Source organism: Chlorocebus sabaeus, chromosome 10, assembly GCF_047675955.1.
Source record: "Chlorocebus sabaeus isolate Y175 chromosome 10, mChlSab1.0.hap1, whole genome shotgun sequence".
NCBI lineage: Eukaryota > Metazoa > Chordata > Mammalia > Primates > Cercopithecidae > Chlorocebus > Chlorocebus sabaeus.
In genome coordinates, this window is record NC_132913.1 from 109,695,667 (window position 1) to 109,710,788 (window position 15,122).

The 15,122-nt window shown below is 40.4% G+C and overlaps 1 protein-coding gene across 3 annotated transcripts in view; it reads right to left on the reverse strand.

The window, feature by feature from the left end:
• Nucleotides 1-11,223: 11,223 nt before the first annotated feature.
• The window catches only part of PAX3 (paired box 3), a 99,907-nt gene continuing 96,008 nt past the window's right edge, over nucleotides 11,224-15,122 (reverse strand). For 2 of the 3 annotated variants that reach the window (XM_038001467.2, XM_007966437.3), the window contains exons 8-9: nucleotides 13,311-13,557; nucleotides 11,224-12,788 (exon numbers count right to left, since the gene is read on the reverse strand). In XM_038001467.2, the coding sequence (XP_037857395.1) occupies nucleotides 12,754-12,788; nucleotides 13,311-13,557 (282 nt within the window). In that variant the 3' untranslated portion in view covers nucleotides 11,224-12,753. The remainder of the gene's footprint in view (nucleotides 12,789-13,310; nucleotides 13,558-15,122) is intronic. The other variant, XM_038001469.2, reaches the window with a different exon arrangement.

Consider the following 15,122-nt stretch of genomic DNA (forward strand, 5'->3'; position numbering starts at 1 on the left):
TCTGTGACTCTTAAACAAGTATCTTTGGCCAGACATCACTTCCTAACTTCAGATTTATTTATCTGGCCACCTATTAGACAACTCCCCTTGAAGGTCTTAGGGTCACTTCACCACCTATAGGTCATGCACAAAAAGGCGTTGCCTTCTCCACGCCTACTCCTCCTCCTGTATCCCCTGTCTTGAGGAGTAGAATCACTGCCAGCCCATTACCCAGGAGAGAATCCTGGAAATTATCCTAGATTCCTCTCTGTCCTAACCTTGCACAAACATCTGTCAACAAGATCTATCAGCAGTTTACCTTTAAATACCTCCCAAATCCCTTCCCCTGCTCCATGGTGCTGCTCTGAGCCCTTTCCATCTTTCCTTAAACTACTGCAATAGCTTCTTAAATTAGAATCCCTGCCTTCAGTCAATTCCTTTCAAACTGTTCTCCACAATGATTTTAGATACCATATCAAAGACAATTGTGTCCTGTAGACCAACAAGCACAATGCTCACTTAGAAGCTTTGACACTTACTCTATGTTTGTTATTTTTGTAAATTACTGTAAGGTTTAGGAGGAAAAAATCCAAGGAGAATATGAAGATCTGCCTTTGGGGCAGCAGGACACGAAAAGAGCTAGTCAGATTTCATCTTACCAGGCATCAAAGCTTGCCTGTTGCTTTAGGAGAGTACTTAAACTCTCTGAGCATGAGATGATATCACCATACTGTTGAGTTGCTGTATTTTTGGATAATATATAAAGTTCCTTTCATAATGCTGGAGAGACCATACTTGTAAAAGCTCAGTAAAACATAACTATTGTAATTATAGAGGTTTTTTTTTTCTTTGAGTTGGAGTCTCGCTCTGTTGCCCAGGCTGGAGGGCAGTGGCGTGATCTAGGCTCACTGCAAACTCTGCCTCCCGGGTTCACGCCATTCTCCTGCCTCAGCCTCCCGAGTAGCTGTGACTACAGGTGCCCACCACCACGCCTGGCTAATTTTTTGTATTTTTAGTAGAGATGGGATTTCACCGTGTTAGCCAGGATGGTCTCGATCTCCTGAGCTCATGATCCACCCGCCTCGGCCTCCCAAAGTGCTGTGATTACAGGCATGAGTCACCGCACCCAGCCTGGAGTTGTTTTTAAATTAACAATCTAAATTGTCAGTCTTCTACTTAGAGCTCTTCAGTGGAATCTTTTCTTCTTTAGAATAAGATACAAGTGTGTCAACCTGACACCAGTTGTCTACCTGACAGAATGATGGTGGAAGTGATCTGATGGAGATACTTGGATATCCCTTTATTGTACACTGTAAGCAGAGAATAGATCTGAGCAAAAAGAAGAAATAGAGCATATAAAAAGTCCTATGCTTTAGACAAATCACACGTGTAACTAGAATTTTGGAAAATTATGGTAGACACATGGAGAAATATAGTAGACACAATACAGCACAAGGCATTGTGTCACTGGGTCCTGGCTACCTTTCCAAGCCCATCTTTCCTTGCTTCTCCATGATCTCACCCAAAGGCAGTTCTCAAAGTATGTTAAGCTCTTGCCATGAAAAACTCACTTCCCCTCAACCCAATCAAGTCAAGCTTCTACTCCTGGATATTTTTCTTTTCACCTTTCAGACCTAAACCAGTGTCCCCTCTTCCAAACCTTCCTGGATCACACTACCCAGGTCTGACTCAGGAGACCCTTCTCTTTGTCCAACCCTCTCCAGGTGAGATATCTACTTACTCACGTCTTCCTGATTCTGCTATGTGCTCCTTGAAGCAAAATAGACCCATTCATGGGCAACCCATTATGGGACTCTAAAATAGACCCATTCATGGACAACCCATTATGGGACTCTAAACTCTAACTTTACATTAATTAGAAACCTGAGGTGTTGAAATCCAGGAAGAAGCCATTTACCGTATAGAGCTGAAATCAGTGCATGAAACTGCAAAGCAGTAGACAGGGCTGAGGAATGACTAGCTATCCAGGATAGATGGTTAAGTTCTCCAAGTATCTCCTTCAGATCACTTCCACCATCATTCTGTCAGGTAGACAACTAGTGTTATATTTATCAACAAGATTCAAATGCAGCTTAGACATCCCTTTCTCCCATCACCATTGCTTCCCTTCACCCCAATCTGCTCTTACACAGTTGAGCTGGAGCTGTCAACACTGTGAGGACTGAGCAACCACAACCAGCAGGCAATCTTTTAAAAACTGGCTCAGTATTATATTCATATTATATTAGAAGGGTAAGCAAAGATCCATAATGCCTTATAAAACTTAGAAAGCCAGTTTCTCTTACGAGCTTAAATAATGTGAGCAGGGGTCTAGAGGTCTAATAGAGAGTAACAGTAAGCAAGTATTTAAGAATTCACTGAGGGCATATTCTAACTGAAACATAGTGTTGTGGAGCGATTACTAAATGGAAAAGTAGGAAGCCTCAATTGTATTCCTGATTCCACCATTATTAGCTGAGCTGGAACTATTAAACAATCATTTGACTTTTCTGTTGCTTAATATTCTTGCTGTAAACTGAGAATCATATTCATGAGCTGTCTTCCTAATGAAGATATTGGGAAGGGCAATGTAATGTATGTGAAAATTCCTTGAAATCCTAAGGTGTTATACAGACCATCACAGATGCATCACACTACTCCTCAAACTCTTTGATATTTACAATTAAATAAAAAGTCTACAAATACAGAAATAGATATGGAGATATTTTCTTACTATCAATGTTCAAGTTGACTTTTTCTTTTTAATATTAAGCTTGAGAGTAAAAACAAAAGAAAAAAGGAAAATAAGTTAGATGAGATAAGAAGCTAAAACAAAATAAAACAACCCCCCCAAAGTACTTGAATTTTGCAAAAGAAAACCAGATTTAAGAAAGTTAGTGTTTATTAATATTCCCTTTATTGTACACTATAAGCAGAGAATAGATCTGAGCAAAAAGAAGAAATGGAGCACATAAAAAGTCCTATGCTTTAGACAAATCACACATGTAACTAGAATTTTAGAAAATTATAGTAGACACATGGAGAAATGAGACAGTTATGTAGTAATTGACATTAGTAATAATTTTTTTTCTAAAAATTTTTTGTGGCCAGGTGCAGTGGCTATGCCTGTAACGCCAGCATTTTGAGAGGCAAGGCAGGTGGATCACTTGAAGTCAGGAGTTCAAGACCAGCCCAGCCAACATGGTAAAACCCCATCTCTACTAAAAATAGAAAAATTAGCTATGCGTGGTGACAGGAGACTGTGGTCCCAGCTACTTGGGAGGCTGACACAGGAGAATCACTTGAACCTGGGAGGCAGAGGTTGCAGTGAGCTGGGATCATGGCACTGCACAATCTGGGAGACAGAGCAAGACTCCTTCTCAAGAAAAAAAAAAAAAAAAAGAAAAAACAGGTTTGTTTGTTGTTGTTGTTTAATTTACTGTACTTGAATGATCATGAAAAGGTATACTTAGTATACTCATAGGTATACTTGGCTAAAGACTGGAAGAGAATATATGAAACTGAAAATATCTCTCATGTTGGTAGAATAACATACTGTTAAGCTTTCTCTAAAATTGGACTCTTGTCTTAATTTTTAATTGGAATGAAATTAAATTCATAGAACTTTTTTTAAGAAAAGAAATGTTACTACTATCAAATATATATCATAACTTCAGCTGCCAACTAAAGAAGTGTTGCCAAACACAAATTTCTGTAAGTCCTTTTTAAAAAAATACATGCCCTCTGAATTATAATTGCCATATAACTTTGTTCATTCATAAATAGTTCTTGTGATCTTGAAGACTTGACTTATTAAGTACTCTTATTATTGTCAGTATAATCATATTTACATCACAATTTTCTTGGCAAGTTCTTTATTTCTAATACAAAAGTTAACTAAACTTTAGCTTTTATCATATAATCATACAAACTGTATTTTGAATTCATCCATAGATTAGAGCTTCTTGAATGTAGGAATCATGATTTGTTTTGACTATCTCCCAAATGCAGTGAATTCTATAACGTCCTAAATGCTTTCTGTATTTTTTTCTCCAATTGTAATGGACCATCTCTTTTACATTATCAGAAATCCATAAAGATTAAAACACACAATTACAGAATTTCAGTATTTAAATCAATTGCAGCTGAAAACAAGTAAGTCTGTTATGTTTAAGGTGTAAAGAACTATTCATGTGCTGCATAATAATCAAACATACATGGTAAGCAACAATTTAATTCCATTCAATAAATATGTCAGACAGGTTGATAGTGAACAAAACAAAGTTGGAAACACAAGAATGACCAAGACACTGTCCTTATCTTCCAAAAACTTAAACTATGGAAGAAATAGACAAATCTAAAGCAGTTATGAAACTGTTCCTGTGGGTAAGTCTGGTGTTCCAGATCTCCTGGTATGGTAACTAAAAAGGACCAGTCTCACTTTCCTTTTGATATCCAGCTTCTTATACTGCAAAGAGCCATACTGATTAATGACAAGAAGTACAGCATTTGACCAGGTTCCTCTCCTCCAAATACTTCTGGGAATTCCTAAGCAAAGAGTGTGTCTTTCCTAAACCTCACTCTGTCATCTCAGTCAACCAGTTGACTTTAAATGGCTGCTGTACACAATGCTGCTTGCCCCCTGGAGATTAGCCTTCCTCCAGCAGTGTCCTTGTACATTGCATCATCTCTCCTCAGCTTGGGCATGGATCCTTCCCTGAATTCCTTAGGATGATGGTTAAGGCTGTCCAAGGCTTTTTAAGGGGTTGGGGATAACTGAAAGGGACTGTGTTATAGTTCATTCAGGCTAATAAAACAGACTACCATAAACTGGGTGGCTTATGAACCACAGAAGTTTATTTATCACAGTTCTGGAGGCTGGGAAGTCTCAGATCAAGGCGCTGGCAGATTTAGTGTCTAAGGAGAGCCTGCTTCCTGTTTCATAGATGGCACCTTCTCACTGTGTCCTCAGATGGCAGAGAAGAAGCAGCAAACTCTCTTGGGACTCTTATTGACAAGGACACTAATCCCATTCATGAGGGCTTCACCTTCCCAACCTCATCTAATCCTAATTATCTTCCGAAGATCCCACCTTATAACACCATTACCCTGAGGATTAGGATTTCAGCATAAAAATTTGGGGGCAGGGTGGGGAGGGGACACAAACATTCAGACCATAGCAGACTGCAAAACAGAAAACCCAAGCCTAGGCATAAGCTGCAGACTCTCCCAGATCCTTCTCCGCCTTTCCCTACCTGGCTCTCTCTCTCTCTCTCTGCAGGGGATTGGTGGATGGAGCACAAGCTTGACTCCTGTGCCCTCTGGTTCTAACTGGGTTCAGTCCATGGGACCCCCAGCAGGAGTTGGAAGATGAGAAGAAAATTAGACCAGGACATTTGTCCCCTGGATCCCTCCCTTTGAGGTTTCCTCTGGATGTCTGCATTGTTCTTCAGAGGTCACTGTCAGAACCACTTGTTCTACACAGCTCTTTATTTCCAGGTTTCAGTAAGCGCACCCTCCCCACTCCATAGCTGCCCAACTATCCTCAGGTTTCTACATCATCCTTTGTGATTTCCCTCCACCACTTCATTTGTAAATAGTCTCTTATTAAAAATACTTCTCTAAATTTCCAATTCAAGTATAGCGGCTGTTTTCTGTTGGGAGCCTGACTCAGCCATGATTGCCTGAGAGGACAGCAGCTCTCCCAGACCCACATTCTTCTCCTGGGGCCCTCAGCCTGCCCCCTTTGTTTCTGGGGGTAGTTTCCTTCCCTTGAGTAGGCCTCTACTCTTCCAAGACAGAAAGCAGGAGTTGGTTTCCTACAACTAAGTATAATCTGCAAACATAAAACTCTACCTACAAATTGAGCTTTTGACATGCTTGTACAAAGCTACTTAGCTTCTCGTCATCTCTATGTGCATCTACGTGTAGTCTACCCTCCATCTCAGAGTCAGATGTTTGCTTTTCCTTTACACAACCAAGAGACCCACTAGTGTGCTTGCAAAGGGGAAAAGGGTAAAGTTTGCCCCAAAGAAGAATTTAAACTTGGAGCTCAAGTAGAAGAGAGAAAGCAACAGTTTTTCTCATTTTGACCCATCAAAGTTGAGCAAAGAGATCTTGGGGCCTGTCCTCAGCAAAGCATCCAGTTAGGTAAGAATGGATCATCCCAGTAAGCCTGGAACAATCTATAGAAGTATTGAGGAGCATCGTAGCTTCCCAGGCAAATGCCAGGGACAAGCATGGAGCAGATTCCAGACTTCCAACAAAGAGTCGTCCATCTATAAAAATGCAGCTGGGCCACTAAGAGTGAGCATTACCCTCCTACCAAACTTTGGGGGATCAGCTTAGGAAGAGGATAATGATAGTAGACATATGTTCCTTCACCCATGAGTTTCTTTCTTTCTCTTTCTTTCTTTCCTTCCTTCCTTTCTTTCTTTCTTTCTTTCTTTCTTTCTTTCTTTCTTTCTTTCTTTCTTTCTTTCTTTCTTTCTTTCTTTCTTTCTTTCTTTCCTTCCTTCCTTCCTTCCTTCCTTCCTTCCTTCCTTCCTTCCTTCCTTTCTTCCTTTCTTTTCTTTTTTTTCGAGATGGATTTTCACAGTGTCACCCAGGCTGGAGTGCAGTGGCATGATCTCGGCTCATTGCAACTTCTGCCTCCTGGGTTCAAGCAATTCTCGTGCCTCAGCCTCCCAAGTAGTTGGGATTACAGTGCCCACCACCACTGCCAGCCGATTTTTGTACTTTTTTAGTAGAAACGAGGTTTCACTATGTTGGCCAGGCTGGTCTTGAATTCCTTACCTCAAGTGATCTGCCTGCCTCAGCCTCCCAAAGTGCTGGGATTACAGGCTCACCTATGAGTTTCTTAACTGGCCCTTGAGATTGAGACTCTCTGAATCTGTTTTTAGGAAAGAAAGAATTGCCCCACTGTACCTCATCTCAGACCTTCTGGACCCTATCAACTAGGGTTTCCCAGAAGGCTCTGCCTGTGGACCCTTCTGACTAGAGAATCGGTGGGGGACAGCCCCTGTCTGATCTCCTGGCTCCTTTAATTTGATAATCTAACAGGTGGCATCATGTAAAAATGAACTGGCATGCCCTTTGCCACTGTATCTAACCAATAAATTTCCACTTATCCTTAGAGATTCAGCCCCAGGGTCACTTCCTCTGAAAAGTGCTCCAACGTCAGGCAGAGTCATACCCTCTCTTTGGTTCTTATACTAACTTTTGCTTACATGTTATTTGTGTTCCAACTCTTTCCTGAGTTATCCAGCTCATTCCTCTGCCCTGGGGTCTTTCAACAACAGAAACTGTGTTTTATTCACCATTATAGTCCCACTGTTCCTACTTGCACAATAGGAGCTTGGTTAGTATCCAATGCATTAAGCAATTAATTAGGAAATAACAATCACTGCCCATCTCCCTCAACTCTGCAAGCAGTGAAGAGTCGGGATTGGGGGGATTGTTTTTGAGACTCGGCAGCTCTATGTATGTTCAGCGGCATGGAATGGGGGATGCCAGACAAGCAGAATGGAAAGGCAATTAGGCTTTCAGCTCCGTGCTTTACACCCTCCCAAATGCCACAGGATCACATGAGCCTGGGGAATAAGATGTCGCCGCACCTCTTGGGGAAGAGCTCAAGCATTCCTCATTTTTGCATGGTGGGGCTTTGTAGGCCTCCAGCTGGGAAAATGATGGGATCATAACACAATATCAACCAACTTGGCATGACTCATCCTCCTAATTCCACCCGTCTTCCTCATGCACCATGGCCGGAACTCCTGCCTTTCTATATCTCACCGTCTGGCTTGAGAGCAGGTAGTCAGGTTTGTTGGGAGATAAGGCTAAGCTGTGTCCATACTTCCTGTCTCAGGTGGGCTGTGGTGAACAGCCCTGACCACCGCTTCAAGCCCCAGAAAACTTATCTAATCAGGTGTGGCCACGGTTGCAGTGCAGCCAGAGGACTCTCCCAGAGCTCCTGCTTTGTCAACATTCCTGGCATTTGTCTTCGTGGATTCTGAGTTCAGTGATCTGAATGTTCTCTCTTTTTCTCCTCTCTCTCTCTTTCTCTCTCTTTGTTTTTAATGTGCAGATTACTGAACAGCCAGGGCTAATAGCTACTTTTCTAAGCAATAAAGCAACTGGCTATTTCCCTTTTCTGTTCTAATCCTTCCAGTGGTGAATCCCACAAATCACCACCTTGTATCCTCTGCTACAGTCAAAATCATCAGAAACATGGTTTTTGAGTGACTTGTTAGGCCAGCTGCCTCTCACTCCTTTCCTAAGACTTCGTGCCAATCTAACCTTGGGGCAATCTGCGTACCTCTGGTCATACAATTATCTCCCTGCTCAGAAGATCATGTAGGGACAGTATAAGAAAATCGTTTTTCATCTATTTATTTATTCATTTATTCAACAGGCATGTTCTGAGTACCTGTAATGGGTCAGACATGGTGCTAGGCACGTGGGACGCCATGGTCAGCAATTTCAAAGCGGGGTCTATGGAAAAAGAAGAACTAGCTCATATCACTGGCATCTGGTGAGAAGTCCTGTATCCAGCTTTGTTTTCTTCCTTTTCTCTCATGTATCATCTACCACTGACTTAAAGCTCCATGAGTACTTATCTGAGGCTGAGGCTGGCCATGTGGAACTTTTTGCACAAATACTGCCAGTCGTCACTTACTGTGCCCACCATGTTTGACATCAGCTTTCCTTATCCGTGAATGACTTAACACCAAGACTTATTCCATCAGAATGGTTGAGGCTCAGGTAAATAGATTTCCTTCTTACAGATACTTTGGTTCTGGTCCTGTGTATTAATTTTAACTCTTAATTATGTAGTTTTCAGATAGATTCTTCCATGCCATATTCAGATAAAAGGCATTAATGAATCCATCTCCTTCTCCATTTAAGACTTCCTAAACTTATAGCCACGAGCCAGTGATCTTGTCTCTTACTCTGGCTCTATACACCAGCACCAATGCAGATCCCTTCTAACCTAGGATGTTTCTCAAGCATCCAAGTGTATATGAAAATACATTTCCAGACTGGGCTAAATCAAAGGCATAAAACAATATGCTTGCTTCTGTCATAGATGTGAAATGTATGATACCTATTCCTAGAAAAATTGCTGCCAAGGAATGGCTCAGCAGCTGACAATGTTACATCCACAATTTAATATTTGAGTTTTAGTTTTCAGCTTTTACTTTTAATTTTTCAAATGAAATTAAATAACTACATGGACAAGGGGGAATCCCCCACATAAAATCAGGTTCAAGTTCTGTTGAATGTCAAAAGGTCAAAGTTCTTAAGGCTACTTGTCCCAGCAAATGAGGGTAGGAACTCTGACTGAAAGAAATCAGATGGCATTTCCCCAGAGATTTATTAGATATTTTAAGAGTCTGGAGAAAAAAGATTTACAGGGACTTTCAACATGAGAAGTAATAGCAGAGAAATAGATTTCAAAGACATGCAGAAACAAGAAAAGGACACAAAGAAATATATCAAAATAAGATATAAGCCATTCATGGCAAGTTCTGATATCAGGAGACAGAAAGGAAAACCGATCATGTAAAATGAGTTTCTCTTGTGTAATCTGAATCCTGGCAGCATTGCTCTCACGTATTGGGAGTGAATGATTTTTAAAATGCCTGTTTGCAACTTGAGTTTGGCATGAAGATAGACTGATATAATTAAGTGGGTATTGCAAGCAGCATTTGGAGAGGCAAATAAAACAAACAGGTTCTGCCACATGGTTGCATAGAAGCCAAAGTCTTTTTTTTTTTTTTTTTTTTTTTTTTTTGCCATTTCTGGCTATATGTAATGTTGGCCCAGCTGCTTAACAGCTTTGGCCTCAGTGCATTTATCTATAAATTGGGGTTAATAATGCCCACCTTATGGGACATTGTGAGGATTAAACAAGACAACAAAAGTAAGTGTGCTGTAAAGATTATCTTTGTTTCCTCTTAAATTATTTTTGGAATAATTGTCAGAAGAAGAGCAACACATTTGATCAGAAAGATGACTGTGTGAACTAAAAAAGCCTAAAGCATTTTACAACTCTGGAAAGTGTTACCTACTGCATTTCAAGTTTTTGATATTGTTAAACTATGAACTCACATGTGTTCAATCAGCTGACCAGTGGAACTTTCCTGTGCTGTGGAATGTTCCACAGCAACGATTCCCAGTATGGCAGCTTCTGGCCCCATGTGGCTATTGCACACTTGAAATGTGGCTAGTGCAACTTAGGAACTAATTTTGTCATTTTATGCACTTTCGTTTGCTTTCAATTTAAATAGGGATACATGGCTAGTAGCTTCTAATTGGACAGCACCCTTTTGGATCTTCCTGACTGTAAGGTTTTCTCACACCAGTCTTGAGGAAGCAGAAGAGCATGAGTTTAAACACCTTGGGCAATGAGATTGCACTAGGTTCAAATCCTAGCTCTGCCACTGAGTGATTCATGTAAGTTCCTTAAGCCTCAGTTTTTTCATCTGTACAAAAGAAATGGTAATGACATCACTTGCTGCATGTGACATGTGGAGAGTAATAAATAAGTTAATACAAGTAAGAGCTTCAAAAGGTATTATGATTATTCCTTCTAAAATAACAGTCCTCACACTTTATTGAAATTGTGCATTTACTCCTCTGCCTTCTCCACTAGGCTACAAGCACTGCTATAACACAAGTGCCAATCACCATGCCTAGCACATTTGGACTCTCATTAAATACTTTCAGGAAGAAGGGAGGGAGGGAGAGAAGAAAGGATCAGGAGAGGAAGGGAAGGAGAAGGAAGAAAGGAAGAATGAATGAAGTAGGCAGTAATATCTTTCATATAGAATAAAGTAGGCTGCTAAAATAAAATAAATAAAATATGAGAGTTTTAATTACAAATTTCAGTGGAGATGACTTAGAGATGAAGATGGAGCCTGGTACTCCAGGGAAAACGTCTATCTAAGTGACAGTTAAGGGACTGGATAACTCTGAGAGAACCAAAGGAAGATGAAGGAAGCTAAACTGAAGGGTTTTTCTAGATGCTACGCTGATAAAAACATAAACTTCAATCCTTAAAAGTGTGTTCAACAAGCTTCTTCAAGAGAGTACAACTGTGGGTTGTGTAACCTTATTTGTCTACAGTATATTCTCATAGAAAGGTTCCACTAGAAGTGAAGTACATGTATATTGGGCTCCCCATTGCCAAGTTTTCATTTATACTACATTCACCAGTTCCCCCAAAAAAGCAGTAGTGGGCAAGTTTTCATAACTGTTTATTCATTATAAATAGTAAATATTTACTGCACTTTTTACATGAAAGACATTTTTACAACACATTGTTGTTGGTTGAGGCTGCAACACAAAGATAGTACTTCTCTTGTTCCATCACCCTCTAAGACCAATGCATGAACTAAACTCGGTACTATGTCTAGTCTCACTAACTCGCTACGTCATAGTTCTTAACTCTAAAAGGAATGTATTTGTGCCTACCTCATTCATGGTTCCAAGAATAGAAAGAAATAAATAACACTGTCTTCCACCTTCTTGTTCCTCTCAACAATTCAAAAAACAAATTTATTGACATTCTAAAATGTCACCACACAAACGTATGTAAACCTCAGTTCCTATAATCTTTTAATATTGGATATCAATGTATAATTTAAAAGTACATGAGAGCCATGTGAACATTTCTGTTCTTGCCCTGCCTTTCATAGAAAAGAGAAGAATGTAAACGTAATTGGTTTAAAAGCATAATTATCTGATCTGATCTCTAATCAAAGGAGCAACACGGGTGTTGGTTGTCCAGCAAATGGCAAACATCACTGCACTCTATAACTATGAATTATGGGCTGTGAAAATAAAAGCACCTGCAAAAATATAGTTCTGATTTTGTTTATATCGCCTTGGGCATTGCCAAAGCATCCATGAGGTACACAGTATTGCACACTGATAAGCAGATATGTGAATGCATGTCACTTTCTCTCCACCGTGCCCTTCCTCCAACCCAGGTGGGCTACCAAATAAATGTGAACTAGAAAAACATCACACACCTCTCCCCACACCGGAAAAGGAAACAAGTCCTTTTTCCTGGTAGCCCATATCCTGTTAGCAAGACGTATCCGGGACATTTATTGACAACTAGATTACAAATGAGGATACAGTAACAAATAATTTATTTAGGAGGTCCTTTACAGCTAGTCTAGCTTCCTAAAAAATGGTGGCATTTATTTTTACATCAATTTCCAGTGTGTAAGAGTCAAGGATTCCTCCATTCTTGCTTCATGAAGTGAGCAGTTTTAAAGTTGTACAAGTATCAGCATCGAACATCAACATGTTATACTTTAGAGTATTGAGTATTCTATTATATTTTAAAATAGCCTGCTTGCCCAAACCAGTCCAGGTAAATCTCAATACACATACACACACACACACACACACACGTGCACGCACACAAGCAAATGGAATGTTCTAGCTCCTCGATGATCAGCACTAAAGAACTGGGATATTTTGATATGTAACCATGTGAAACCATTGCCTTAAAATGTTGCATTTGTTCTTTATTGCTCCAGGTCTTCTTCTTCTCCACCACTTTTGTCAAACATGTTCAAAAAATTTGAAACCAACTATTGGAGGAAGAAAATCAATCGCTCTCCTTTGTCTCCTATTGGGACCTCCCCGCCCCAAACAAAAGGGTAATTTTTTTGTTTGTTTTCTGAGCAGATTCTTCATGTCTAGGCTGCGAAGACCAGAAACAGGGCCAGTTTTAGCTCCAAGTGGACAGTTCACTTATGCGATATCTGGCTTGAGATAATGAAAGGCACCTGTAAGGAAACACACGCAGCTTCTTAGGTCATGCTGGGACAATTCACAGTCAGGGGCAAGATCGGCTACAGGCTGACAATGTCATATTTAATACCGTGGTATCAAAGGCTTGAGACTAATATTTTTATTCCTGAGACAAGTTTGACACAACTCTGTGTCCCTGGGATTATCCCCCATATGATCCTGGAGCTGACCTCATTAAGAACATGTGTTTCTAATGTCAGGGATTATTTCATTTTGGCCAACCCTTGTGTTTTACCTAGTGGCAATCAGGTTTCACGTCTCAACAATTAATAATCGCAAGATGTTGTTGACATCGGTTAAGAAAATAATTACACAAGGAAGCCCTTGCTGGAACAGTCAGCTGGTTTTGCAAAAAAAAAAAAAAAAAAAAAAAAAAAAAAAAAAAATCGATACCGGCATGTGAGGCTTAATCATGCCTCTAATTGACCTTTCTTAAGCAAGAGTTGAGTTTATCTCCCTTCCAGGAGTAATTGCCCCCTAAAAAGTCCAAGGCTTACTTTGTCCATATTGCCCATATTGGTAGCCCGTGACAGGGTCCATACTGTAGCCTGTGGTGCTATAGGTGGGTGGACAGTAGGACTGAGATGTTGGCAGACTGTCCAAGCTCTTCATATGGTCTAATCTCTGACTGCAGCTGGCCGACACTGTGGTGGTAGGTTCCAGACCCCCGGTGAGAGGGGAGAGCGCGTAATCAGTCTGGGGCTGATGAGGTACCCCACCGTGGTTGGTCAGGAGTCCCATTACCTAAAAAAACAGCCAGATTGGGAAGAAGTTAAAATGCAGAGAGAACCAGATTGCAGCCTACAGCTGAAAGAAGAACTTGACGGTTCAGTTTTTATTTCTTTGGAAATCTGTTAAAGAGCTGTCCTGGAGACTAGGACCCCAATTCTAAGTGGCAGAGATATTACATCATGCCCGACGATAACATCTGACTGCAGTTTCAGAAGAAGGAAAGGGGGAGGGAGAAGAAGGGAGAAGAGGGGGAAAGGAAAAGAAGGAAGGAGAAGAGGAAAGCGAGAAATTACACCATGTCTCCAGTGATAAAATCAGACTAGAATTTCAAAGAAGAGGAAAAAAAGGATGAAAAGAGGGAGAAATTGTATCTGTTCATACAGAAAGATGTCTATTCATACATTATATCTGGAAGTTTCACATGTGGTTTTTAAACAGTCATTTGCTTATATTTTTAAAAGATAAATGAATCCAAATCAAGTTATTTTTCATGACTTTGAGATCTCTGTGCCTTTTTTTTTTTAAATAGTGTTCCCTCTCAAGAAAGCCCCTTTCCTTATCTTGGCCATCCTCTGGTAATTAGAAATATTTACTCCCCTCCTGATGGTCTAGGTACTTTACTTACCCCTTCCACTGTATATTCATTAGTTCAGTCACCTGCTTTGACTGGTGAGAGCTTTGAGAGGAGCAACCTACCCATCTTTATATCCCAGCACCTAAAGCAGTGAGTGCTTGACACATATTAAGTGCCAAATGAATGAAATGTAAATGATTCTCCAAGTAAAAGCCTCCATTACCTACTATTTTATTTCTTCTCTAAACCACCATTTCATATATATATAGTGTTAAAAGGAAAGACAAGCCTGAAATGCAAACATGCTCTTAAAAAGTTCAGTTTTGTAAATAACCTGGAGAGTAAGACAACTTGGGAAAAAAAAATATCCTGTGAAAGAACAACTTTCAGATCAACATGGTGAAACAAACTCAAGATCCCTGACCCTTACAGCACCTCGTGGTGAAAGTAAGTGGATAATTAATTTTGCAGCTGGAAAACTGCCACACGAGAGGGGAAGTGATTTTTCTAAACTGTGTACCCTTCTGTGGCAGGGTTCAAAAGCAATTGCAAAAGAAATCTAACACCAGGTAAAGAGCCCCCAAAGACACATCTACTTACAAAGTATTTAAATGCAGTATCCAACAATTCCACAAGATTTCCACAACAGTCCTGTCTTATTTTTGGAAGTCTGAAGCCTATAGAGATTAAAGTGTGCAACTAAGAGAAAGAGGAGAGGGCAGAAATGACAACCAAGCCCTTACTATAAGCCCTCATGCTCACTGCAAAATAGCTCTCATAATTCAGGCAATAGAACCCTGGATCTAGGAGTTCCAGCAAGGCAGGAATCTGAGAGGCAGGTCGGGCATGGGGCAGGTCTAGTTTTGCTTCCCAGAAAGCATCTCAAGTCAGATTCCAAAAACAAGGATCCCATAATTTCCTTTGGGAAGGGTTTGCGTAATCCTTACGATTAAGCCAAATCTTCTTGAACTATAGCTCTGAGCTGATCCATCTTCAGTTAGCC